Source organism: Sturnus vulgaris, chromosome 22 (genome assembly GCF_052056855.1).
Source record: "Sturnus vulgaris isolate bStuVul1 chromosome 22, bStuVul1.hap1, whole genome shotgun sequence".
Classification (NCBI taxonomy): Eukaryota; Metazoa; Chordata; class Aves; order Passeriformes; family Sturnidae; genus Sturnus; species Sturnus vulgaris.
Window position 1 is genome coordinate 8,753,511 of NC_142264.1, and position 27,338 is coordinate 8,780,848.

A 27,338-nucleotide genomic window follows, 5' to 3' on the forward strand; every position below is an offset into this window, starting at 1 on the left:
GCCCAAGGCCAGGTTGGACATTGGGGCTTGGAGCAGCCTGGGACAGTGGGAGGGGTCCCTGCCATGGCAGGGGTGGCACTGGATGGGCTTTAAGGCCCCTTCCAACCCAAACCATTCCAGGATTCCATGAAAAAAACTTCCTTGGGTCAACATTGATCCAATCCCTACCAAGCTGCAGCAGGGCCATGTTCACAACCTGCTTCTGCAAACTCTTTCTGAAGGGGGCAAACAAACAGAGCAAATTAAAAATAACAACACACGAGCTGTTTTAATTAGGATCAGGAGGTCATTCCAGGGTGAATTCCCAGCCATGCCTACTCCCTGTGCTGCTGTTCACAGGCACAGCAGCTCTGGGCTGCACCTTCCTGGGCAGGAGAAGCCAGAAGTGCTGAGGGGAAGAGTTAATGTTCTCCAACATGGGCAGGATCCTCTGCACTGAAAATCCAAGCCCAGTTCAGGATAAAAACCACAGAGCCCCTCAGAGTGAGCCCAGGGCCTTGGAGCTGCTTTTGGGAGCTGATGTAGACAAAGACTTAATGCTCCAGCTGCTGGACTCATTAACAGCCCCAAACCTCTCTTTAATTAAACTTCCTGAGCCTCACAGCCAGGGAGAAAAGCACAGGAAACCTGACTGCTCATGGTTCAAGCACAAAAACTGGATGCATAAACTTCAGAGGCAATTTTTAGTATTTATTCTTTTAAAAACTTTTGGTTTTGTTCTTTTTTTGGGGGGGTTTTTGGACCACTCAGGGTGGCAGGGTGTTATCCCTGCCACCTGGCCGTGTGAGACATCCCAGGGACCTCTTGGTTCTGTGGATGGATGAATCGTCCCTGACACCCCAGGGTGTGCCATGGAAAAGGAGGATCCTGCACAGTCAGGAGGCCTCTGGGTGTCCTTGTGCTGCTCTGCAGCTCAGCCCATGGAACATCCCAGCTGCTGCAGGCAGCAGGAAGGGATTAACCACAACCAGAAGGTTTCCTCTTCAAAGTATCCCCTCAAACGCACTCCTGGAAGCCAGGAGTGCACAGGAGCCGAGAGGGGATCGGGATGGGGATCACTCCTCACCCTGTGACACTCCAACTCCCAGCACAGCAGGAACCTTTTCCCAAGCAGCTGAAAGGAGCAGGGATGCTGGGGCCACCCCTGTCCTTGGGGGGGTCCCTCTGAGGGGTGTCCCCACCACCACAGCACGGCTGGAGAGGGAACACATCCCAAAAAAAGGAACCTGGGAGACTCGGCACGTGCCTGCCAGATGCTGCTGCTGTGCAGGAGGGGAGGGGAGCTGCGGGGCCGGGGTCACAGCGATGCCTGGGGGGCTTCGTGGGGATGGGGCCGTGCAGGGGGACAGGAAATACCAGCCTGGGGGAGGAAAAGCCATCCCGGGAGGATTCCCGGTCACGTTTGCACTTCTCCGCCTCAGGAAGCTGCACGGGATGGGGGTCCCTGGGCTGAGAGGAGGGGGCAGAGCAGCCCCACACGCTGGGACAGCCTGGGCTGCTCCTTCCTGCATCCCTGTGATGCCTTGGAGAGCTGCAGACCCCCAGTCTGGGCTCGGCCTCCTCCCCCTCTGCTCCTTCCCTTCTTCGTGAGGGTGAAATGCTGCACTGGGAGCTGCAATTCCCACAAATTGGACAAAGTTTGGAGCGGTCTCCATGCCCTGGGACCTCCTGGAGTGTGTCAGCCCTGCCTCCTTTGCCCATTCTGGTATCACTTGGCTCCTTGCCCTCGACAGGAGGAAGCTGCAGCCTCTGATGTAACCCCAGACCCTTCTCCCCAAGGCTTGAGACCAAGTTAAACAAAACCAGACTGCAAATCTCAGAAACAAGAGCCCAGACACAAAGGAACAGCTCTGGAATTGCCACTCCTGTCCCCACAGGCAGTGGAGCCAGGTCCAGGTCCCTGGATCAGGATGGAGCTGCCCAGAGCAGCTGCACCATCTCTTCCAAGCTGAATTATGGCCTGGAAATGTCTCTAAAACACCTCCTACCCCTCCTGCCACTGCACAAACACACCTGCAATGTCCCAGCAGCCATGAAAGTGGATTTTTTAACAGCCCAGCTCTTCCAGAAACCAGCAGGAACTACACCAGTAACACCAGTAAGTGCTGCTGGAGCACTGTCACCCCTCCCCACCAAGAGCCTTGACCACCTGCTACATTTAAGACAGAAAAAAATAAAATCTGGATCATTAAACGACAAAAACCACAAACAAGAGATTTAAACACTGCCTCCTACAAGTGTGCCTGGGATAAACAGCGAGGCACAGCATTTTCCCTGCTCTACTTTAATTTTGGGTCACTTTTTCTCAATCAGCACTCAAAAACTGGTGATAGAGTGATCACTGAGTGTGGCATCTGCTCCTATTCCTGAAGGAAAAAACCCCACTGTGATCTGGCCCAGAGCAGCTGTGGCTGCCCCTGGATCCCTGGCAGTGCCCAAGGCCAGGTTGGACACTGGGGCTTGGAGCAGCCTGGGACAGTGGGAGGGGTCCCTGCCATGGCAGGGGTGGCACTGGGTGAGCTTTAAGGTCCCTTCCAACCCAAACCATTCTGTAATTCCATGATTCTGTGGCCTGCTGTCCTACAGAGAACAGGCCAAAGAAGATCTCCAGCTTAATTCCTACTTTAAGACCAAGCAGTTGTAACTGAATTTGGAAAAAGATCTTTCCCTTTAGGAAAAACATCTCATCTGGATTTAAAGCCTTGCCAGCTGCTGAAACTACCACAACCCAGCCTTGGGGTAGGTCAGGAGCAAATGAAATAATAAATACATGAAACATGTGGGTTGTTAGAGCTGACGTGGGAGTCACAATTAAAACCAGCAGAGCTGGGGGAGAAAATTAACAGCACTTTTACTGCAGAAGGTGGAGGGTTTGCAGGATTCCCCAAAGCCTCCTCAAATGGAGAAGAAAACCACAAGTGAGGCATTACAGGATGAATTAATGTGGATTCAGAGTTCAGTGTGCCCAGGGCAGGAGCCTGAGCTCTGATTTAGGAAGAAAACTGAGGAAGGGGGAGCTCAGAATCTTTTTTACAGCTGAAAAGCTGATAAAGAGAGAACCATCACAGGCCTCTCGTGGTCACAGGTGCATGGGGAGATGATGGAATCACAGAATATCCTGAGCTGGAGGGACCCACAGGATCCCCCAGGGCAGCCCCTGTCCCTGCCCAGACCCCCCAACAATCCCAGCCTGTCCATCCCTGGCAGCGCTGTCCAAACGCTCCTGGAGCTCTGGCAGCCTCGGGGCCGTGCCCATTCCCTGGGGAGCCTGGGCAGTGCCCAGCACCCTCTGGGGGGCTTTTAAGCCTCTTTAAGTCACCCAAAGTCCACACACAGCATCTGAGCCCTCTGCTTTTCTCTCTTTGCCCCTTTTCTTTGCAGCTCACTTTAAGTCCACACTCCTCAGAATGTCACCAGCCAGGCCAAGGGGGACCAGGATGGACACCCTGTCCTGTCTCCTGACATGAATCACGCTCTCATCTTTCATTTGCCATTCTCAAAACTGAAACATCCACAAAGATCCAGGAATGCAGAAAAAAAAAAAAGAAAAAAAAAAGGAAAAGAAGAAAAAGCACAGGAGTTGATTAAAAATCTGCTCACACAAAAGTCGCTGCCAAAAACTGAGATCTGACTTCAAAACTCCTCTGCATCTCTAACGACCTTTTAATAGCTCTCATTACAGAACATCTCTCTCAGCCCTGCCAAAACAGAGCCCAGCATTTCCACAGGCAAAGCCCAGCTGTTTCATTGATCCATTCCACGACTTCAAACAAGTATTAATAACACAGCCCTGTCAAACGAAAGGTTCCACTCCTGGGTGCTGCTGCCTTCCTTGCATGGCAGCTCGTTTAACCTGCCTCTTTCATCAAGCATTTCCCACTCCCAGCGGGAGCTGCCGTGCAAAATGTGGCTTAGAAAGGAAGGTACAGCAGCAGGGAAGCAGAGAAAGTAATAAATGAAATGTATCTCTTTCACTGTGAGCAGAAATTACCTGTCTCATGTACTGCTAATCTGCAGTATAAACACATTTAGTTGTTTAGAGAGGAAATGAGAGAATGATGGAATGGTTTGGGTTGGAAAGGACATTAAAACCCATCCAGTGCCACCCCTGCCATGGCAGGGACCCCTCCCACTGTCCCAGGCTGCTCCAAGCCCCAATGTCCAACCTGGCCTTGGGCACTGCCAGGGATCCAGGGGCAGCCACAGCTGCTCTGGGCACCCTGTGCCAGCCCTGCCCACCCTGCCAGGGAACAATTCCTGCCCAATATCCCATCCAGCCCTGCCCTCTGGCACTGGGAGCCATTCCCTGTGTCCTGTCCCTCCATCCCTTGTCCCCAGTCCCTCTCCAGCTCTCCTGGAGCCCCTTCAGGCCCTGGCAGGGGCTCTGAGCTCTCCCTGGATCCTTCTCCTCTCCAGGTGAGCACCCCCAGCTCTCTCACACCCCAAAACCCAAAGCTCTGGGTCCCATGGGCTGCTGTGCACATGGAGAACATCCCAGTGAATTCTCCTCACCCCACAACTCCCTGGTGTCCAGCCCTGGGATTTCTTCTACTCCTTCCTTGGATTTAGGGACCTTTCAGGGACGGGTGCCCCTCAGGCCATGCCCTGCACCACGGCAGCTTCCCCTGCTGGGATCTGCTCCAGGGAAATCCATCAGCTCCTGCTGGACCTGGAAGGGCACAAACCTGGCCAAATGCTGCAGGGCCAGACAGAGCACGCAGGCAGGATCACAGCCCTGCTTCCAAACACGTCTGGCAGGTTAAAAAAGGAAAAGGAGAGGAGCTAATGGAACCAAATCCCTGCCTGGCTGCGTTTTCCCAGCTCAGATCCCAGCTCAGAGGCACTGCAGAAGGAGGGGAGGCGTCTGTCTCACACCATTCCCTGCTGGGCAGATGGGAACCACGGGCAGAGGAGCAGCACAGCCACCCAGGGCTGTGCAGAGTGAGAAACCAGGGAGCTGCAGCCCTGCTCTGTGCCACCCCAGCCCACCCCCCTGCTCCCCTCTGCTCCCAGCCTCGCAGGCTCTGCATGTTTCCTTTCCCAGGAATGCCCATCCTGGTCCTGGTTATTGCACATTTATGGAAAAGAGGGAAGAGCACTCGGCCCCAGGCAGAGATTCCCAGAAGGTTTGGGAGGAATCCTTGGAAGGATCCTTGGAAGGGATCTTAGGGATGCCCCAGTTCCAACCCCACAGTGTCACCTCTCCAGTGACATCGAGCATCTCACAACCAGGCTTCTCCCCATCCCCAAACCACGAAATTATCTGGGATCCTGGGGAGCTTCTGCCATCCAGAGGAGCCAGAGTGGGAGATCCCAGGCCTTTCCCTGCCCCAAGCTCCCTCTGTTCTCTCCAAGATTTCCAGCTCCAAGCAGTTGGGAGCATCAGCTGCATCCTCCTGCCCAGCCCTTCAGCTCTCACGGATGAGTTTGGGACTGCAGAGCCTTCACATGTCTCTGTAACCCATCACCCACCTCCTCCTCCCAGCCCTCCGAGCCCTGGTGGAAATATTTTATGTCTTATCCAAATGCATCAAGTCCAGGACACATCCATCTTCTGGAGTGAGAGGGTGGATCTGGGATGGGGATAGGAGGGTAATCAGATTCCAAGAAATATAAGTTAATTACCTTCCTGCACCTTTTTTTTTCTCTTTAAGAAAATAATAACTGCCATTTGAATGATTTTATACGACCATAAATCATTCTTTAAAAATTACTTCATTCACACTCTGGTAAAGGCAACAAAAATCAAGTGGTTTTTCCCTGGATTAAATCTGTTTGACCTGTGCCCAACTCCTGGAATTTCCCTGCTGCTCAGATGAACCCCCCCAAGGCACACCAGGCACCATGGCAGCACCTCCCATCCTCAGTGCTGGGTGCCCACCACGAGCAGAGCTCCCAAAAGAACTCAAATGCAGCTTATGGGGCTCCTTAGAGCAGGAAAAAGGTTCCATGGACACCCAGAGATCTTTTTCCTTTCCTTTCTTTTCCTTTCCTTTCCTTTCCTTTCCTTTCCTTTCCTTTCCTTTCCTTTCCTTTCCTTTCCTTTCCTTTCCTTTCCTTTCCTTTCCTTTCCTTCCCTTCCCTTCCCTTCCCTTCCCTTCCCAAACCTTCCCTTCCCAAACCTTCCCTTCCCAAACCTTCCCTTCCCAAACCTTCCCTCCCTTTTTATTTTTTTTCCCTTTTTCCTTTTCCCTTTCCATGGATGTGTTGCCCATCACTGATCAGAGGGATGGGGTGTTCGGTTTAGATGGGATATTGGGCAGGAATTGTTCCCTGGCAGGGTGGGCAGGCCCTGGCACAGGGTGCCCAGAGCAGCTGTGGCTGCCCCTGGATCCCTGGCAGTGCCCAAGGCCAGGCTGGACACTGGGGCTGGAGCAGCCTGGGATGGTGACAAAGGATCATTTTCCTTGGTAAGAACGAAGAGTCCCTGGATGAGCCTTCCCGGGCTGTGGTGGATTCCCCACCGCTGGGGTTTTCAGCTGATGGGGCTGCCCCATCTCCTCTCGGTTCCCTTCCCCAGGGTATCCCCCGAGGTTCCTTCCAGGTCATCCTGGGATTTATGGGGGCTGCCACAGCCCCCCTGGGAGTCACCGTGTCACCTCGGGTGTCCCTGTCCCCTCCCAGCACTGCCCCCGGCGGAGCAAGGACAGGGGAAGGAGCTCAGGGAACAGAAATCACAGCAAACCCTGGGGATGCTTCCCACGGAACCCTGGAAACACCGCGGCAAAGCCGAGGGGAAAGATCTGTGCATGGAGGGGCTGCTGTGTCCCTCTGTCCTGCTGTGTCCCTCCATCCCTCCCTGTCCCTCTGTCCTGCCGTGTTCCTCCATCCTTCCATGTCCCTCCATCTCTCCGTGTCCCTCTGTCCCTCCCTGTCCCTCCCTGTCCCTCTGCCCCTCCCTGTCCCTCTGTCCTGCCGTGTCCCTCCATCCCCTCCCCTGGCCCATGTCGCCCCAGCAGCCACGTGCCGGGTCCCCCTTGTCCCCAGCAGCCCCGGGATCAGCGCGATGTGACCTGAGCTGCCTTGAACCCTGCAGGAATCACAGTGCCGGCAGCGCCGGCAATTAGTGCCGCACTAATTGTGCATTGTGGCACAGAAACGCCCTGTCAGGCTTGAGGTGCGCTGAACAGAAGCTGCTTTTTGTCATTTTGCTGCTCTCTTGAGTTCCTGGAGTGGCAAAGGCACGGGAGGAGGGTGCTTAAACCTTGGAGAGTTTTTTTTTTTTCCTTAATTGATGACCCCAAGAGAGCAAAGCTTTCCAGCCGAGCGCTCCCGGCGGGTTGAATGAAGCCTCTGCAGCGTGAAGGGGACACGGAATCGCTTTGCCACCAGCCGGCAGGAAGGGAGGAAGCCTTTCCCTGTGCCAGTGTCCCCAGGTGCCCCCGGCAAGGCAGAGCCCCCGAGCCCCCTGCATCCCACAGAGCCAGGGATGCTCAGCCTCTCCATCTCTGCGGGATGGGAGGGAAGGGGACAGAGCCAGCCCTGGCAGCCGGGCTTGTGTAAAAACCGGGAGCAAAGCACCAAAACCCTGCAAATCCTGTAATGGGGTGGTGGGTTGGGTGAGCAGCCTCTTTTTGGAGGAAGGAAAAGGAGTTTTTCTGTGCTCAATGTGTCCCAAACACGCTGCCAGGGCCGGCAGGAGCAGGTGGAGCCCCTTCCTCCAGCAGCAAAGAGCAGCAGCAGCAGCAGCACAGCCCTTGGCACATTGCAGAGCTTCCAGGGAGAGGGATCCTGGCGGGTCCCTTCCAACTCGGCACGTTCTGAGATTCTGTGACTGATTCTGAGATCCTGTGATTGATTCTGTGATTGATTCTGAGATTCTGTGACTGATTCTGTGATTGATTCTGAGATCCTGTGATTGATTCTGTAGTTCTGTGATTCTGTGACTCTATGATTCTGTGATTGATTCTGTGACTGATTCTGTGATTTTGTGTGATTGATTCTGTGAGTCTGTGATTGATTTTGTGATTGATTCTGTGATGGATTCTGTGATTCTGTGATTGATTGTGTGATTGTGTGATTCTGTCATTCTGTGATTCTGTGATTGATTCTCTGACACTGTGGTTCTGTGACTCTATGATTCTGTGATTTTGTGATTGATTGATTCTCTGATAGATTTTGTGATTGTTTCCCTGACTCTGTGGTTCTGTGATTCTGTGATCCCTCCTCACTCCCTGCAGAGCTGAGCCCTGAACCTGCACCCAGCAGAGCCATGAGGACCCAGCCCATCACCCAAGAATCCATTGCTATCCCCCAGCTTTCCCTCCCAGACAAGCCCCAGACACCCAAACCCCTGAGAGTGACTGATCCCACAACCTGCAGAGTCCAGGGACTGAGCCCCTCCTGTAAAACCATTCCCAGCTCCTGCCAGGGCACCACAGCCAGAATTCCCGGCCCACACAGGCAGTGCCAGCCCCAGGCTGGCTGTGAGAGCCATGTCATGTGTACATAAATACAGAATTACATCTCCAGCACACCCTGAACGTGCACAAAGAGCTGCAGCTGCCTCGGCCAGGGAGGCACCGACGTTACGTCACCCCCACCTCAACCAGGAGCAGATGGCGGCTCCTCCTGCAAGAAATTAGGAGATTTTTGGGAGCCTGCCCAGAGGAGGGAGGTGTGGGCAGCAACTCCGAGCTGCTTCTCACACCAAACTCTGTGTCTGCCCCTGGAATCTTCCACCTAAGCCCAGCCTGGCTTAGTTTGGGCTTGACACCTGGCTGGAGGTCCAGCCAGAGTTTGGACAAGGTTTAGGTGTGACTCAGTCCATTTCCCCATGGGAATGATGTTTGTATCCTTCAGCTCAGCTCCTGGTGAGCTGATGTGATCCCAAGCCTGCAGGATGATCCATTACACTCCTCTGGAAAATCTTCCCCTAAGGAACAGAAGTTGAAACCCTTCCCCAGCAGCCCAGAGTTTAAATGGAATGATATGGAATGATTCCCACCTACAAAGGTGCAGAAAATAGAGGTGAAAGCAGCTCTGGCATCTTTCTGTGCTCTGTGGTGGCACAGGGGACACGGGCTGTGAGTGCCAGAGCCAGCTCAGAGCCTGGATCCACAGGGAAGGAGGCTTTAGGAAATGAGGCTTGTGGAAAATTTTCAGGTTTTTAACTTGGTCTAATCTGGAGGGATCTCATGGGGATGCAGCCAAACACCAGCTCTGCACTCCAGCTTCCAGGAATACCAACATATTCTGTAGACAGGGATCCTGGGAACAGCTGGGAAGCTTGGGCTGGAAGTTTTCAAATTATCCAGCATGAGACAGACTTAAAACAGAGAGAGACTTTTCAATCCAAACAGCTACAGCTGGGCAAATGTAAAGAGCAGAGCAAAAAGCAGCATCCCAGCAGCTGGATGTGGCAGCCCAGGATGGATGGGCACCCTCCTGCATCCCAATGTCCCATCCCTCCATGTCCCTGCATCCCAATGTCCCATCCCTCCGTGTCCCTGCATCCCAATGTCCCATCCCTCCGTGTCTTCTGTCACCTCGGGGAGGAGGAAGGGCCAGGTGGGACAGCAGGACAACGTCCCCCATGTGCCACAGCCCGAATTCAGGGCCAACCCCTGGGTCAGCACTTTCACCTCCAGGTGTGTCCAAGGAAACTGGAGCCACTTCCAGGCTGGAATTCCCAAAGCAGCCAAGCCAGAGGCACCTGGGTGTCCCCAGGTCGGTGCAAAGGGGGTACAACTACACAACCCCAAGGGATCAAGAGAAGGTATTTGAGGGAAAGCAGGAACTCACCTCCTCCCTATTCCCAGAGAAAAGTGCTGGAGGATTTTAGGGAAGAGGCTCCTCCATCCAGCAGAAACCAGCTGGAAAATGATGCTCAGCAAACCCAGAGTTCAGATAAGGGAACCCTTCAAATGGATCTGAAGCACAAACCCAGGCAAGCTTTTTCCTCCTCCCTCTGGAGCATGAAGAGGAGCCCACAAAGGAGCTCAGAGATAAAAGCCAGATTGTAAAAAATATCCTGGTGGGCTCTGTCTGGGGTTCCCAGAACTCCTGAGAGCTCTCAGGGTTTGGTTTTTCATGCCCTGCCCTCCCAGGAGTGAAGCCTCAGGGGAAGGCTCCCAGCTGCTCTCTGTGCTGGGGGCACAGGCAGTGACCCCTGTGCTTATTCCACTTTAAATGCACAATTTAGGGTTTTGTCAAGGGGAAAAAAATTGGTAATTCCATATAATTGCCTAATTAAGGACATCATGACACTCCATAGAATGGAGGGCGAAATGGAAATGACACAAAGAGTACAAATCTGGGATTTCTGGATTTTTAAAAAGCCTGACTTGGAACTAGTTAGGATTACCAGTATCAGGCCAAGCCACAAACAGATTATAATATAAATATATATATAAATATATATACAACACAAGCAACTGTACATAGACAGCACTGATACAACACAATTTATATATAATTTTCCATCTTTTCATCAAGTTCAATGTTTCAATTACCAAGTCCATGTGCACATTCCCAAAAGATCCCAGGATTGAGGACTTTGCACAATGCTGGATCCGACATTTCCAAGTCTCAGACCTCCAGCAGGATAATTTCCTGAAAACCTATCTTCCCAAAAAACCTCAAGCAGAAATGCCATCTGCAGGAGCCAAGCTGTGCATTTTCGGATGCATCTCTTAATTAAGCAGATTTTAATTGGATGACTCCAGCTTTAATTAATGGCAAATTGTTCGTGCGCTTTCCTTTTTTGGATCTCATTCCCAGACAGGATTTTCTGGGTTGATTTGAGGGAGTTTTATGTTTTGCAGAGTGGGGCTGCAATTACAATTTATTTGATTTTGTGAGGGAAAAGTGGCTCCCAGGAGCTTGGGAACCTCTGGGCTCCCACTGAACCAAGGAGCTCCCACTGAACCAAGGAGCTCCCACTTTCTCCTCCTTAACCAGAGCATCCCAGGAATGGTGGGAGGGGTTCAGCAAAGCCCTGGAGACCCCCAGGTTGTAAGGACAGGAAGGAGCAGCTGGGGCTCATCTCACCCCACAGCATCCCAAATCAAAACTCCCTGCCAGTGCCATCCCCCATCCTGGACCCACAGCAGTGCAAGGGGAATTCTTAGGAATTGTTGCAGCTCCTGGCAAAAAAAAGAACCAGAGGAGGCCACGGAGCTGCTCCCAGGGCTGGAGCCCCTCTGCTCTGGACCAGGCTGGCAGAGCTGGGGGTGCTCACCTGGAGAGGAGAAGGATCCAGGGAGAGCTCAGAGCCCCTGGCAGGGCCTGAAGGGGCTCCAGGAGAGCTGGAGAGGGACTGGGGACAAGGGATGGAGGGACAGGACACAGGGAATGGCTCCCACTGCCAGAGGGCAGGGCTGGATGGGATATTGGGCAGGAATTGTTCCCTGGCAGGGTGGGCAGGCCCTGGCACAGGGTGCCCAGAGCAGCTGTGGCTGCCCCTGGATCCCTGGCAGTGCCCAAGGCCAGGTTGGACATTGGGGCTGGAGCAGCCTGGGACAGTGGGAGGGGTCCCTGCCATGGCAGGGGTGGCACTGGATGGGCTTTATGGTTCTTTCAACACAAACCCTTCCAGGTTTCTATGAAATCACAAAATAGATGTAATTTCAATAACTGGTCCCTTAAAAATCAACCTCCCCACCATTCCCAGGCCAGTGCTCCAGCTGACACTTGGTTCAGAGTCCATGGGATGGATTCGATTCATTGCTAAAGGAATGGGTGAGCTGAAGTGGGAGCTGTGGTCACAGGGGACAGGACAGCAGGAACACCAACAGCTTCCTGCCCACCCCAGAGAACCAGGAGCAACAAATCACCCTGTCCTGAGCTGGAGGGATGAAAGAAGACAGGGATCCTTATTTCCTAAGAAATGGATCCCAATTTCCTTCCAAGCCTAAGGTGTCACAGCTGCCACATGCCCTGCCCTCTTCTCTGCCACTGCTGGAGCAAAGGGGACACAGAACCTCAACAAGGTCTCACCAGATCTGAACACCAAGTCCTGGCTCCAGCCATGAGCTGCTCTCCTCTGGCACTCTCCACACTTCAGTTATTCCCCACCTGCCTCAGGATCAGCACTCAGGGCACCCAGCCAGGCACAGCAGTGCCACGGGTCATGCTTCAGCTCCTGAAGCCAAGCCCAGCTCCAAGGGCAGGAAGTCCAGCCAAGCTCAGATCCAGCTGCCCCTCGCTCCCCATCCTGCTCCTCCAGGGTGTTTCCTGGAGCTGTGCCACCACACCAGCCTTGCCTGGAGGAGAACTGTTCCATCAGTGGGGACGGGTGGGGAACAAGAGCCTCAACCCCAAAGAAGTGTCTTGGTTTAGGCCAAAGCCCAGGAAAACCCCATGTTTGGAGAATTGCACCATGCACCAGTCAGATCTACAATAAAACCTGAAAACTTTCCTGAGTTTGGGACATTCCCCAGCCGGGGCAGCAGTGACCAAAGGGCAAAGCCTCACACCTGGGTGATGCTCAGCCAAAGGTGAGGGTGGGCAGGCCCTGGCACAGGGTGCCCAGAGCAGCTGTGGCTGCCCCTGGATCCCTGGCAGTGTCCAAGGCCAGGTTGGACATTGGGGCTTGGAGCAGCCTGGGACAGTGGGAGGGGTCCCTGCCATGGCAGGGGTGGATCAAGTTGAGATTTTAGGTCCCTTCCAACCCAAACCAATTTAGGATTCCATGATTCTATGACGTGAGAGATGCAAGAAGCCACACACAACCCCAGCAAACCCGGCTGCTGAGTCCCGCAGGGAGAGGGACCCACCCCCCGCTCCAGGCCCCCTGTGACACAGGGACACCGCACACGGGTCCGTCCTGCCCGCCCCAGCAGCTCACGGGGGACGCCCCTCGCCGTGCGCGAAGCCTTTTTTGCCCCGTAACATTTTGGGTTGCTCCGTGCCGGCGGCACCTGGGGGATCCCCTTCACCCCCATGGCCAGGAACCGCCGCCGCATCCCCGCAGAGCCCCGGGGGTCCCGGCCGAGCCCCTCTCCCCTTTCCCCGCTCGCCACTCCGCGGCGCCGGGCTCGCAGCGCATCCCACCGGGGACCGCCCGCATCCCTGCCCGGGATGCTCCGCGGAGCCCCCAGGGATCCCCCGGCACCCGCGGCCGCCGGTCCTACCTGTGTCCAGCCCGGAGCCCGGCTCGGGGGCCGCCAGCGCCGCCGGGCACAGCGACAGGGACAGGGACAGGGACAGGGCGTAGAGCAGAGCCAGCGCCCCGGCGCGCATCGTGCCCGGAGCCGGCCCCGCCGCATCCCGGCCCCGCCGCATCCCGGCCCCGCCGCATCCCGGCCCCGCCGCATCCCGGTCCGGCCCCGCCGCCGGGACAGGCACGGCCCCGGCCCCCGCCCCCGCCCCCGCCCCCCGCCCTGCCCCGCAGCGCGCGGGGACGGGAGAACAGCGGGGCTCAGCTCCCACATCACCCCCTCCCCAAATTCGGCCGCGCCCAGGGATGAGGAGTTTGGGGGTGGGGGTCCTCCTTCCCCCCCGCGGGTGACAGACGGACAGACAGACACACCCCAGACACACACACACACACACACACACACACGGCTGTGCCTCCAGCGGGTTCCGCAGGGGTTGCTGACACCCCCTCCTGTGCTGGTTTGCCCTCCATAGGTAAAGGAACCATCTCGCACCCTCCCGCCCCCAAAATCTCACTGCAAGTGTTCCTCGGGGTGCTTCCCCCCCTCCCCAGCTGTGCCCAGCTCCCCCTGGGGTACCCGGCCCTGCTCCTGCAGGGGGAGGCCAGAGCAGCCTCCTGCCCCGGCATTTTGGGGGGAGCGAGGCAGCGCGGCTCTCCAGTGAGAGCCGGACTGGGTTTCCTCAGGGTCCGGGCCAGTCCAGCCCCTTACTGACATCACAGGGGGTAAATCTGACCCAGGCCAGCTCCTCCTCAGCCACGCCACCATCCCAGTGGGAGGGATGTGCAGGCTCACCCCAAAAGTGAGTACCCCAAGTCCCCGTTCCAGACAGGATTGCTGCCCCATAGCAGACCCCGCCCGCTCAGCTCTCCAGTGTCACCAGTGTCACTAATGTCACCAGTGTCACCAATGTCACCAGTGTCACCAATGTCACCAGTGGCACAGAGCCCGCATCTGCGCCCCCGTGTGTGACAAACCCTGGGTGCTCACAGATGCCCTGGGGGGGGTTGGCTCAGCCCCATGGGGGATGCAGGCTCATTCCCAATCTATGATAATATTTTCCCTGCAGCAATCATGCAGAGACACAAAAGACTTGGGAACCTGCAGCAAGAGACAACCAAAACTCCAGGCAGAGGCAGGACTGACAGGCAGCCAAACTCCAGCTGGACATCCCTGCCAGGGAGCAGGAGATGCTCAGGAGTGACACCCAGCTGTCATTTCGCTGGTGAATGTCACACCACGGCATTGGGAAAAGAGATTCTGGAACCCTCCCCTGCAATCCTGATCGAGACACGAGCCAAGCTCGGTGCAAAACGTGCTGTGCCCCCCTCTCTCTGCCCCTCCCCAGGCGCTTCCCTGCCACCCTGGCTCGGCTTGCCAAGGAAATGAAGGTCAGAGACACTCCAGGAGCCTTTGCTTTGCCATGTAGAGGATTTTATTTGTCAAGAACATGTGACACGGGTTTGCCTTTCCTTCCGGGATCGCGCTGATTGATTCCCTTGGATGTGACCGTCTGTCCCAGTAGCACATGTCCCATCCCTTGGCAAGTCCTGCAGCCCATCCCTGCTGGGGGACCCGCGGGACTCTGCCCTCTGCTCCTTGCACACCCACCAGGTCTGGTTTAGGCGGATCACCTGCAGAGCCACATCTTTTTTAGGTGAATCACCTGCAGAACCAGGTCCTTCAAACACCCTCCAGTCCACGAGGAGGAAAATCCCCTTGTCAAATTCCCAGGATTACCGTGCCACAGTCCTGTCTCTCAGCTCAGCATCCTTTTTTTAACCACCCTCTCATTTGCTGTATCCAGTGACACAACCACATCCACGCCCCACCTCAGCCCTCGGGGAGACAATTCGGGTTTGCCAGCCTTTGGTGCAGGAGTAGCTGGACAAGAACTATTCCTCCTCCTCCTCCTCCTTCTCCTCCTCCTCCTCCTCCTCCTCCTCTGTTTGTACAGAAAAAAAGGCTGCCAGAACCCGAGAAATAATAAAACCAGACACAGACAAAGCCAGGGCTGGGATATTGTGTTTCAGAGCAATGACAGAAAGTGGAGGTGAGGCTAAAATGAATAAACTCTGGTTATTGATACTGTTTGCTTCGAATTAACAGCTCCACCAGCTTGTTCCTGCTTTCTTCCTTGGGTTTCTGGATTTCCATCCCTTCTCTCAGGGTTGGTTTTCTCAGATCTCCGTTCTCTTGCTGACTCACCCACCCCAAGACTTCACCCCAAATATCTGCACAGCCTTATCAGAGCCCCCAGTGCATCAGTCACTGCCATCCCTCAGTCCCCAGCCTTCCAGCATTTCTCCTACTGCTCTTCCCTTTAAATTCTCCCCGAGTGAATTCCCTCCTAGGAGATGCCAAATTCCCAGTGACCCCTCCTCGCTGGGATCCTACTAAAAGCCTGTGGATGTAAAAAAAATCCTGCACACACCAGTGACCAAACATGAAAGAAGAAGCAGAGCAACCTTAACCTTGTCCTCACTTGCTGGGTGACCCTGGGAAATTTAGTCCCTTTCAAGGGTCTCAAGTGACTTTTTGAAAAATCCCATAAAAATGCAAAATTCGCCTCTTCTGCAAAATATTTTGGAATGTGCTGAGTGACAGCACGGAGTTGAGGTTTGTTATCACGATCAGGCACTTTCTGAAAACAGTGTTTTCACAGCCTGGAAAATATCAGGAGATGTGCTTAGGCTTATAAAGAGAGATGAATACACTGGGATGAGTAATCTGTCACCTTGGAGGGGATGTAGGAGTCTGTGAGTGCTGTCTGAAATGTGGCTGGAATGAGGAATCAGAGGATGATCCCAGCTTTTCATGCTCCAGGGAATAAAAAAAGCCAAATTACCTGAGCACCTTGAACTCAGGTGTGCTCAGCGTCTCACCCTGAGTTTTCTGCATCCTAAAACAAATATTCCAGGGAATGACTCTCAAGCCTTTTGAATCAACTTTTTTTTTTTTCTTTTTTGCTGTTTCCCTAGAAAGAACAAAAAGCCTGAAAATGCTACCCCCTAATGGCACAACTGGGTGTGGGGTGCGTGCTGGCCTAGGAAAAGCTGATCCAGGTTTTATCCACAAGGAGTAAAGGGAATGGAAATCGTGTGGTCTGTGCTAGAAAGATGTGCCCCTGGGGGAAGAGACCCTGTGCAAACACCCTGACAGCAAAACCTTCCACCAGGAACGGGATGAGGAACAAAAATAAAACCATTTTTGGGATTCAGCTGAACTCAAACCCAGAGGTTCCAACTCCAGCTGGATCTCGGATGTGGGAGAAGCTTTGAGTGTGGGATCAGGGATCCTGCCTGTTCCAGCTCCCTCAGCACTGGAGAAGCTGATGGATTCTTGCTGCCTTGGACCCAAAGAACACAACTGGAATAAGGAGAAAGAAAGGGGAAAAAATAATTGTAAAAGGACAGAGAGTCACCAAAAGGCTTTTAGGATTTTAAAACCCCTGTGGGGTATAAAGTGGGTTTGGAGGTCTCTGTGATGCAGGTGTGAAGGGGAGAGGTTGCTCAGCTCTCCCCAGGCAGATTCCAGCTCCCCAGGTGGTTGTGGTGAAGCAAATCCTGCAGGGTCCACTCAGCAGTCGGGGTGGACACTGATCCACACCGATTCCCAAATCCTCCACTTCAAACCTTCCCTTGTACCCTGCTCAGAAATCTCCATTTCAGATTCATTTGGGATATTTCAAAAACTTAATAAAATACTTGCTCTTCAGTGTCATCCAGCCAAGAACCCCAAACCCCACACAGAGCACACTGCAAGCCAAGGAAAGTTCTCCTGCCCCAAACCTTGCTAACCATCAACTGTGTGACCTCGAGCAAAACATCTCCTTCCCAAGATCCAGGCTGACCTGGAGATCAGGGAGTCAAGGACCTTTTCCTTTTATTCCACATCAAATCTCAGGTGGGACCTTGTGTGGCCTCATCACAGAAAAGATGCAACGAGAGAAGAAGAGTCAAGACCTTGTGCTCTAAAAAGTTCTCTACAGTATGCAAGAATTTTTGGAGTCCTTGGTGTTGTGTGACACCAGAAGACCCTGATGAAGGAGGAACACAGTGGATTTCTGCCCCTGGAAAGGAATGAGGGGGATTCTCCTGTTATCCAGAGAAATGAGAAGTTCTTTCCTTCTGTCCCAACAGCCCTTGGGTTTTTCTGCTCAGTGCAAGTCTTGGAAGTACCAACTTCTAATTAATCCCACAAGTATGATTAAGACTAATTCTGTTTTCTCCAGGTGCTACAGCAGGACCTGGACATCTGACAGACTCTGACACCAATCCAAGCCCTCACACTGCTGATTTCAGGGAACCTGCTGGGAGTGGGCTCAGGGCTCAGGGCTAGAGCCAAAGGAAGACACACACCCAGCACATAAAATAGTCTGGGTTGGATTTAGGGTTAGACCCTTTAAAGGTCCTCCAGTCCAACCCTTCTGGGATGAGCAGAGGCACTTTCAGCTTGTTCAGAGCCACATCCAACCTTGAATGTTCCCAGGGATGGGGCATCCACAGCTTCCCTGTGCCAGTGTTTCACAGGAGGAACATCCCTCCGTTAAAAAGCTGGCAGGAATCAATCACTGCTGGGGGCTTTAACCCTCAACTTCACAGTTCTGCTGCCTGTAGGACTCCAGGAAGTGCCATCTCCGTGCTGGATCCACACCACAAATTTCCAAACAGCTCCCTTACTCAAACTGAGCATCTATGGACAAAAAAAAAAACCCCACAGACACGGCCAATTCCCTGCCAGCTCCCAGTTTGGGATTCGGATTGTCCCGGGTGTCACTCCTGTCACTCCTGGACGCCGGCCCTGGCGTCTCCCTGTCAGCAGGCACACCGCACACACCGTCTGGGAATTGCTCACGTTGTTTGGTTTGGTTTTTTTTGCTAAGTTTTTATTTTAATTCAAGGACTTTGCTTCATACAAAATGGAATTGTAGAAACAACTGCAGAATTCAAAGTTTGGCTGATAAATATTACTCAGGCAGCAAACTAGGCAATCACAGAACCTTTTTTTTTTCTCAATTTTTTTTTCCCCCTTATTTTTTTTTTGGGGTAAAGTTCCGCTTGTGTTGCATGGTTGGAACTTTGATCGTTTTTCACACTGTTTTTTTAAATATAAAGTTTTGCAACAAACCCCCGAATTTATATCAAATATAATTAAAAATTAACAACTGATGAATACATTGTATCAAAAAAGTACGAAGATAAACATTTTCCATGCACATACTTTTTATAGATATGTATATATGTATATATATTACATGCAAACATTACTTATTCAAAGTACAGCCACTACGAGACTGGTTCTGGATGCAGAAAACTGATCGGTGCAATTCAAGTTTGGCAACTCACTATGAGGATTCTTGGAAAGATGGAGAGACAGCAGAGAGGCTGTAAAAAAACGTCAGGAAAGGGTTATGGATAATTGTGGTCAGGCTTGTCTGTCACTGTCATCGACCCCTACGAGGTGGGTGAAGGATTTGGACAACTTGAGAGTCTTCTGTCTAGTAACTGAGGTGACCCAAGGCTGTGTTAGTGCAGGGCTGGGGGGGTTGGGGATGGAAAATGGGAGAAAAGACAGGATTATTCCGTACAGAAAGGCATCTCTGTTGCTTTCCAGTGTGGGTACAGTGTTTGCATGCACGGGCAGAGAGATGGTGTTGTCCCTTCCCCTCGACTTCCTGGAGTAAAAGAGGAACGTTCCCTTGGAAAATTTCAAATAAAGTGTTTGTGCCTTCATTTCAGGAAAATGTATAAAACATTTGGTCACAATCGTGCTGAAGCCTGAAACAGGAAAATCCAGCAGCTAAAGCTACAGATGGATGAAGGTCTTTGCGTGGAGGTGGGGTGGGGGTGTGTCCGGACGTGTCATCGGTTGCATAGCCCTCCGTTTGGGAATGCCAGGAATGCCAGCCGTGACCTCTGGCTACCACACTGCCTTTATTCCGAGTGCACAGAGTACAGAGACAGAGATACAGACAGCAGTTATCCTTTAGCAGAATCCAGGGATGAGATCGGCCAGAGATTGCTACTGAACAGAACGAAATTAAAACAAAACACCGGAGGGAACAAAAGCGGGTTGAGTTTCCTCACGGGAAGAGCTACAGGAGATGTGAAGAACCACCCTAGAGCAGAGTGCTCCTGCCTGAGGCTGCCAGACTTTGCTGAGAGCACGAGAGACCTCCTGAGCGTTTTGGTGGCATCTGATCCCCTCCGAGCCCCCCAGGGACAGAGCAGATCGCCGGGGCCAGAGGGATTTCCACCCATCCCACACGCCTGGAGAAGTTCCACAGCTCTGGGGCTTGGCAGATCCTCTGAAAAAATTCACCTCTCCGACCCTGTCCTCTTTCCTAGCGGTGTTTTTAGGGACGTGCCCAGCACCTCCCAGCCTTCCTCCTTTCACCTTTTAACCTCTCCAGTCCTCTGGCTGCCCTGTGTCCCAAAGCAGCCCTACAAGGGCTCAGCAGAGCCCCGGGCACGAGGTCCTGGCCCAGCTTTGGCCCCAGCCTCCCTCCCCACCAGCACAGTGCGTTTGCCCCTTTCCCAGGCTCACAGTGCAGGAATCCACACGGGCACAAAAGAAAGAAACCAGCCAACACAAGAGTCGTTGCAAGAACGCAGAAATCTCATCCCTGAGAATCAGAGTTAGAGGTTTGGATTATTATTATTATTATTATCATCTTTTTTTTTTTTTAAACCTTCTCTTATCAGGCAATAAAAACAATTCACTCCAACTGCCCTCCACACCAGTGATGCACGGCCAGAGCTCTCTCAGCTGGCTTGTGGGAGATGCTGCTTCCCCTGCAGGAGCTGCCCTTTCCCACCTGCATTTCCTCCACTGGGCAATGAGACAAGGCCGGCTTTGTTTGCTGCAATCACTCCCCTCCCACCCATAAAAGTATATCTATATATATATTTATATATTCTAAAAAAAAAAAAAAAATTAAAAATAAAAAAGAAAGGCCAACAAAACCCAAACCAAGCCCAAAGCACGTTTGCCTTCCCCACTGGAAGCTCCCAGCCTGGGGTGCAGTGTCTGGGCCGTGGTGACCCCAGGGCCCCTCTGGCCCCAGCCCCCTCTGCCCTCCCCACGCTCGCCCAAGCTCTGATGCCTCGAAGCAAGAGGTTGCATCGTCACTGTGAAAGATTTCAAAGGTTAGGCACTTAGTAGTGAACAACTGGAGCATTCGGTAGAAACGGTGGGACCTGGAATGACAACTGGACTAATTCTCTACAGAAAGAGGAAATTTTTTTCTGTTTTTTTTTTTTTTGGTTTTTTTTTTACTGTACAATTTACAAAAATGCACACAATGAAAAGTTAAAGTTCTATCTAATAGCTTGATATAAAACCAATAACATTTCTTCTTCTCACCCCTACACTTTTTTTTCCTCTTTTTGTTTGGGTTGTTGTTTTTGTTTTTTTTGTGGACTTTTTTTTTTTAGGTTGTTTTTTGCTAAATCAAGCTTATATTGTAAACAAGACAAAACAGTGAGGGCGTGTTGCAGTCAACAGGAGAGAGGGATGGATTGAGAAGTCTCAGCAGCAAGGAAACAGTCCTTACAAAGGAGCTCTCTTGTGGCTTTACCGTGTGTCAGTGTGAAGGACCCGATGTGGTGAGTGACATTAGAGACCCCCAAGGGCAGCGGTGTCACAGCAGGGTCAGCTCGGGGGGGTGGCACCAGCTCTGCCCTAAAGGATTGCAGTGGCTGAACATCAAGTCCCAAAGGACTGTCCTTTGTTCTGGGCTGTGTTTTTCTCCTCTCCCAGTTTCTTGGGTGCATCACTTCCTTCTCAGCGCTCAACGAGACAGAACGCGGGGGGCGAGCGTTGTTCGCGCGAGTCCCTTTGCGACCCCCGGCTCCCGCCCTGGCAGGGAGGGAATTATGATGGGAAATCAATTAAGAAATAGCCCAACAAAACTGCGCCCATCTCGAGAAGGACCCACAGTTCTGCTTTTCCACCGTGGAAGGTGAGGATCGCTCTTCTCCCGGCTCCTGGCGTCCCTGGCCGGGTTGGCGCCTGGTGCGTGTCTCGGGACTAGACAAGGCAGTGGGGAGGGGGCAGAGAGGGATGTGCTCCTCCCGCTGCCTTCCCCAGAAGGAGGGAGCCTTCTTCCTCCATCTGTCTAGTGCAAAAACAAAAAACAAATCAAAAAGAAAAAAAACAAACTAAAGAACAACAGAGGAGAGAGAGGCTGCAGGGGCATCTCCGGCCCCGGGCGCTGAGCAGTTCTCGGGGCTGCCCCGCCGGCCGCCTCCGGCCTCGGGCCCCCGTGGGAGCTCCCAGCCCTCCAGATGATAAAACTCATCCTTATTAAGCACGCACACCTCGCAGGGTTCCGCCGAGCCGCTAGCACCAGTCATCCTCATCGGCCTCGTGGTAGTAACTGCGTCCTCTGGCGCCGGAGCCTGCGCTGAGCCCCAGCGTGTAGTGGTACCCGTTGGGCACCCGGCGGGTTTGGTGCGACTGCGAGGTCAGGGAGGAGACGTAGGAAGTCCTTGAGGAGCGGCCCGAGTTGGTGGCCACGGCCTCCTCGAAGGTGAGCGTGTCCTCGGGCGCGGCGCGCTGCGGGCTAGCGGTGGCGGTGTCACGGTGGCCCAGGTAGGGGTCGGAGCCGATGCGGGCCACGGCGGGCGGGGGCGGCTGCTGATCCCCCCGCAGCAGCGCGTTGTGCTCGGACAGCCCGCGGCTCAGGCGGCCCGGGGAGAACGTGGGGGTTTGGAAAGTGGTGAAGTGCACGGGCGAGGAGTTAGCGGTCTTGTAAGTGATGCTGGGGCGTGGGGTCAGTGGAGTCTGTGGGAGCTGCCTCCGACCCCGGCAGGGGGTACTAGCACCAGATGTCGACAGCAAGGGGCTCCCATTAACTGAACCACTGCCCTACATCAAAATTGGAACAGAGCAAATCAAAAAATAAAAAAAGGGAAACGCCGGACAAACACAAAGGCAGGCAGGTATCAAACAGAAGGAGAAGCAACAGAAGGCGGAGACGAGTCACAAGAGGAAAGAAAAGCAAAAAAAAAAAAAAAAAAAGAGAGAGTTTAGACAAGCACAGTCGGGGGGGGGGAGGCTCTCGAGAGATCATTTAACACGAGATGTGAAGAGCTGGAGAGTTCAAGTCTGGGAGCAGTAGGAACAGAGAGGGGCAGAGCATCGGTAGGACGCAAACTGGGACACGGCTCCAACAGAGGGGACACTGCCCAGGAGAGGCACCCACAGCATACAGGGCTCGACATGCGCCTTACCTGGCCTGGGAGCAGATCAAAAACCCGAGTGTTGGGGGTTTTTACAAATTGTTGTTGGTTTTTTTTACGGTTTAGCTTCGGGGTGGGTCTGTACAGAACTTCACCCCACAGTTGTGCGTGCTGGGTTTGTGGGAGGTTGGAAAAAGATGAGCTTTAAGGTCCCCTCCAAATCAAACCATTTTAGGATTCCATGAATCTATTTCTATTGCCAAAACTGGATTAGGGGTTGTTATTATTATTATGGACTCTGCATGGAAGGAGGATCTGGGTGACTGTTTTTAGCAGGTTGGGAATGAAATACCTTTGGATTAAATAGCCAATTTCTGAAAAAATAACAACCAAAAGCTTTTTGGACAGGCTTTAACAAGTCCCTTTAACAAAAATACATTAACATTCTCCTCTTTAATATTACACATTTGATTTTGGAGTGGTAGACGGGTCTGCAGCTTCCTGGGTTACTAATAATGCCTTGTGAGAGTGAACTAAGCTGCAGTAATTTACACAAGTGCCATGAGTGAGAGGAAAGGGCCCATCTTCCCATTTCTGTTTACATTCTCCCAAAGCAGCACATGAATGCATTGAACAATCCCTCAGCCTTTCCCAACCTAACATTTTGAGACCAGACCTTTAAATTTAAAAAGCACTTTTTCTTTCCAATCACCCCATCAGGCATGTCAGGCTGTCACACACTGCTTGTTCTGCCCTGCCCTTCCTGGCTCTCCCAGCAATCCTCCAGCAGCCAGGGGAAGCTTCCCAGCTTCTCCCAAGGGCCTGAACACCTCACAATTAACAAAGAAAGGAGAACTAAATTTTAGCCTGGAGAGAAGGAGGCTCAGGGAGGACCCTTTTGGTTTCTACAACTCCCTGACAGAAGCATGGAGCCAGGTGTAGGTCAGGCTCTGCTCCCATGTAAGAGGAAATAGGACAGGAGGAAACAGCCTCAGTTTTGCTGGGGATGCTCAGGGTGGACATCAGCAGGAATTTCTCCATGGAAAGGGTGGTCAGGCATTGGCAGGGGCTGCCCAGGGAGGTTTGGAGTGCCCATCCCTGGAGGTATCCAAGGAAGGGCTGGAGGTGGCACTGAGTGCTCTGGGCTGGGGACAAGGTGGGATTGGGCACAGCTTGGACTTGGAGGATTTTTCCAACCTTGATGTGAGGCCTCAAGCAGGACCTCAATGGCTTCATCTGCCTGACCTTCCTTCCCCTTCCCACCTCCTCTAATTTAAGCAAAACACGGAAAAGCTGCAAGAAGTCGCTGTCAGAGCTCAGGGCTGTTTCCCCACCCTGGCTCTCCTCACCTGTCTGTGTGGGCCGTGCTCTGGGCCCCCGTTGGGGGACGTGGGCCTGCTCTGCTCCGCAGATTTGGGCTGGGCACGGTCCCGGCTGCCGTAGCGGTCGCACGAGTAGAAGCGCTGCTTTTCGGAGGAGGAGGAGGAGTGCTGCTTCCTCTCCTGGGAGCGGCCACGCTCCTGCTTCTTGTCCTTGGAAGAAGACTCTCCAGACTGGGCTACTGGAAGGAGAACGTTGGGTAGGGGTCACCAGTGTGTGGGGTGGGGAGGTGTGGTAGGACTCACAGCTGGTGTGTGGGCCAGAGAGGGTTAATGAATGAGGGTTATTTCTGAAAGGAATCCTACCAAGGCCATTGGCCTGGAGACTGAGAAGAGAAAAAGGAGATAGGTGGGAAAGCAAACCTGCAGCTGGGAAAAGCATTTTTAGAAAGGTCTTGGGAAAAACAGAGGTGCAGATGGTTTTTACACCAATCTGCGTTCTGTTGATTTATTGTAACCAATGAACAAAGTGTAAACTTTGTAGAGTGTATAAAAGACAGGGTGCTGTTGTAACAAAGGGGATGTTGGCCTTCTGCAATGCTGTGTGTCTATTTGTGTGTCACACCCGCCTCAACAGCAACAGGGAGGTTCCATACAGGCAGGACCCCAAATCCCACCTGAAAGGAGGGGGACAGGTGTGGGACACATATTGAGAAAGTAAGAAAATTACAGCCTGAAAAATATTCCAAGCTGGAGCTTTTCAGCTCTATTCCCAGCCAATAAGCTGGTCCAGCTCAAGGCTAGGGAGAATTTCTCCCAGGGTGAGAATTTGGTCAAAATAAAAAGGAATTAATAACAAAGATAGAACCCCTGTTGTGGTGTGTGCCCAGGCCCTGGCAATGGGGTGTCTTCTCTCTGAACCAATCACCTTTTCTCTACTCTTGGAGTTGCAGTCATGCTATAAAACCAAGTGTGTTTCTGAATAAACTTGGCTCTTTCTTCCTATCATGAAAAAAAACCACGTAGCTGTGCATCTTATTTCTGCCTCACTTAAAGGGTTAAAACCCCTTCCCACGGCTACACACAGGGGCTGTGCATCTCCTCCAGGGACAAACCCTCCTTTCAAAGCACTCACCAGCTTGTCCATCAGGCAAGTGATGGGCGGCCCTATCCAAGGACTTCTGCTTCTTCTCCTTGCGCCGGTGGCAGCGGTGGTGGTGGTGGTGGTGGCCTTGCTCCGGAGGCATCCGCTCCAAGGAATACTCGTACAGGTGCATGGCGTGGGGGCGCTGCGGGGCCAGCGTGGAGACCGAGCGCTTCATGGGGCTCGTGTCCGGGATGGGCTGCAGGGAACAGGGAGGGACACGCGGCGGGGTGAGGGAAGGGCCCTGCCCCGCAGCCTGGCTCCCAGCGAGAGAAAGGGGCAAGGAGGGCAAGGACGCAAATGGTTAACTGGAGACAACCAGAATGGGCAGGAGGGTCTGTGGGATGTGGGTTGAGTGTGAAATCTGGGGAGTGAATGGGGATCTCCGAGTGGCAATCCATGGGGACCATAGGAGCAGAGGCACAGGCAGCACTGCACAGCACAGGCAGCGGGGAGCTCAGCAGGGACACGGGGCACAGCAGCAGCCAAGCACCTCACAAGGGGAATTCTCCAGCACCAGGGGCACCCACAGCTGCTCCAGGGCCTGCATCCCAAAGCAGCTCCAAAGAGGAAAGCAGGTAGCATTGCTGAGCACCACATGGAGGGGGAGAAAAATCAGGAATCAGGGCGAGGTACAGGCCAAGCCACCAGGAAATGCCTTCTATCTCCCTGCAGTGAACACAACTCCCATCAAACATTTAAACCTCTCTTGTCCCAGCCTCGCTCCCTGAAGCCTTTGCCTGGGGCAAGGATAGTGTGTACATCCTGCAGACCCACCAGGACAACTCCAGAAAGCAATACCTGCGTTTGCTATTGCTGTTTTATTTTAAAACATTTGTGTCCAAACATCTGGGCACTGAGAGCTGTAACAGCATTTGCTGGACCCCCTCCCTGTGCCAGTGGCAGCTCCAGACCCTGCTCTGACAGCTCCAGAACCTGCTCCTTTCCCTTTAGGTACAAAACCTTACAAAGGTTCTGCAGAGCCCCAGCCAAGTGTCCTGCAGGACAGCTCCTCTCACAGCCTCTGCCCAGGGAGAAAGCTCAGAAAACAGGGACAATTCCCACATCTGTGCTGGCCTCTGCTTGGCTCCTCTGGATGCTTCCCTGGGTCTGTCACTGCATCCGAGCCGGTGCTCCAGCTCGACAGGGAAATTCAGGATGTTCTCCAGCCCCTCAGCCTCACTTGTGTGAATTCCCAATCCAATAAAGTGCCTCCAACAACAGCTCTCAGGGAACATTTACTCTGCTCACTGTAACCTTTCCTAAGAGCTCTGTATTATTTTTCCTGTCTGTTCTCTTTTGTTTGCTTATCCTGAAATCCAGATCTCTGCTTCCCTGTGATATTTACCCAAAGCAAAGCCAATTGTTTCACAGCTCTGCTCATAATTTTGAGTGGAAGAACCACTCTCCCTCCCCTCGAGGGCAGATTATCCTGGGTGTAAAGGCACGATCTGGGCAGTTATCCACATTTTGGTGCTTCCCACTGAAGGGTAGCTGGGATCCTGGTGCTGGAAGGTTTATCAGAGGCACAAGGCTGGGATGAGGGAGCCCAGCACAGCCTGTGGTGTGGCCCTGGAAGAATGAATTCCATCAGCAGGACCACATTGTGCTGTTTTGGTGTCACCTCATTTGTATGGGCAAGAAATTATACTCAGGAGCTTTGTATCTGTCATTGCCTAGTGCTGAGCCTGCAGCTGGGGGAAGGCAGGACGCTGTAAACTGGACAGTCTGATGGGGAAAAATATGGGAAGTGAAAGTATTTCTCACTAAAAACACATCCAGATTTTCAAAATCCATAGCAGGGCTGCCAGGAAGAAAGCAACAGAAAAATCCCCAAAAAACAAACAAACAAAAACCTCAAACAAACAAAAAAAAAAACCAACCACACAAAACCAAGAAATTGTCAAGAAATGAACATTTGTTTTTGGTCCTGCTTCCACACTTATTCCAGGGACAGAAGTCCCAGTAACACGAATCAGTGGCAAAGCAATCCATCCCTTTTCCATAAATCCTGGCCAGGCTCCTGTTGTGGGAGGCACAGGCTCCCTGCAGAGAGCTCCTAATTGCTTCTTCATTACCAACCCGACTGTTTTCCTGCTTAAATTCCTGAGCAACGAGGCATGAAAATAAACAAATAAAAAAAAGCAAACCACCCACCCACCCCCTGCTACCAGAGCAGCAGAACAGCGTGCAACCATGGATCGAGGGAAAAGGGGGGAACAGAGAGAGGCTGTGCCGGCAGGACTCCAGATGAGAGGGGAGAAAAGTCAAGGGTTAAAGGAAGGTTCGTTAATTGTTAAGATGAATTTAATAGGATACGATTTAGTGCAAACTACATACTGCCAGGTAACTCCCAGGTGACCGTGCTTTGCTCCTCTGCAAACAATTCGGACAAGGTGAGGGACATTATTGGAAGCAGCCCCACAGTACAGCCAGTGTCAGACATCAGATGTGCAGCAGACATGATGACGACCAGGGAGGGAGGTGATGGGGGCAGGACAGCAAAGAGGGAGGGTGGAAACACAGGAGGAAGGGTTTTTTGAAATAAGTGGAACATAAAAAGAGAGAGGCAAACAGAAAGGGAGAT

General features: G+C 52.8%; 2 protein-coding genes across 16 annotated transcripts in view; both read right to left on the reverse strand.

The window, feature by feature from the left end:
• The window catches only part of LOC106855943 (uncharacterized), a 77,270-nt gene extending 64,079 nt beyond the window's left edge, over positions 1 to 13,191 (reverse strand). For all 5 annotated transcript variants that reach the window (XM_088177445.1, XM_088177446.1, XM_088177447.1 and 2 more), the window contains exon 1: positions 13,077 to 13,191. In XM_088177445.1, coding sequence (XP_088033571.1) covers positions 13,077 to 13,185 — 109 coding nt within the window. In that variant the 5' untranslated portion in view covers positions 13,186 to 13,191. The remainder of the gene's footprint in view (positions 1 to 13,076) is intronic.
• A 4,775-nt stretch (positions 13,192 to 17,966) lies between these two features.
• The window catches only part of CACNA1B (calcium voltage-gated channel subunit alpha1 B), a 294,097-nt gene continuing 284,725 nt past the window's right edge, over positions 17,967 to 27,338 (reverse strand). For 8 of the 11 annotated variants that reach the window (XM_088177577.1, XM_088177583.1, XM_088177581.1 and 5 more), the window contains 4 exons: positions 24,743 to 24,950; positions 23,638 to 23,849; positions 21,425 to 21,974; positions 17,967 to 21,222 (listed from right to left, as the gene is read on the reverse strand). In XM_088177577.1, the coding sequence (XP_088033703.1) occupies positions 21,447 to 21,974; positions 23,638 to 23,849; positions 24,743 to 24,950 (948 nt within the window). In that variant the 3' untranslated portion in view covers positions 17,967 to 21,222; positions 21,425 to 21,446. The other 3 variants (XM_088177578.1, XM_088177586.1, XM_088177587.1) reach the window with 3 other exon arrangements.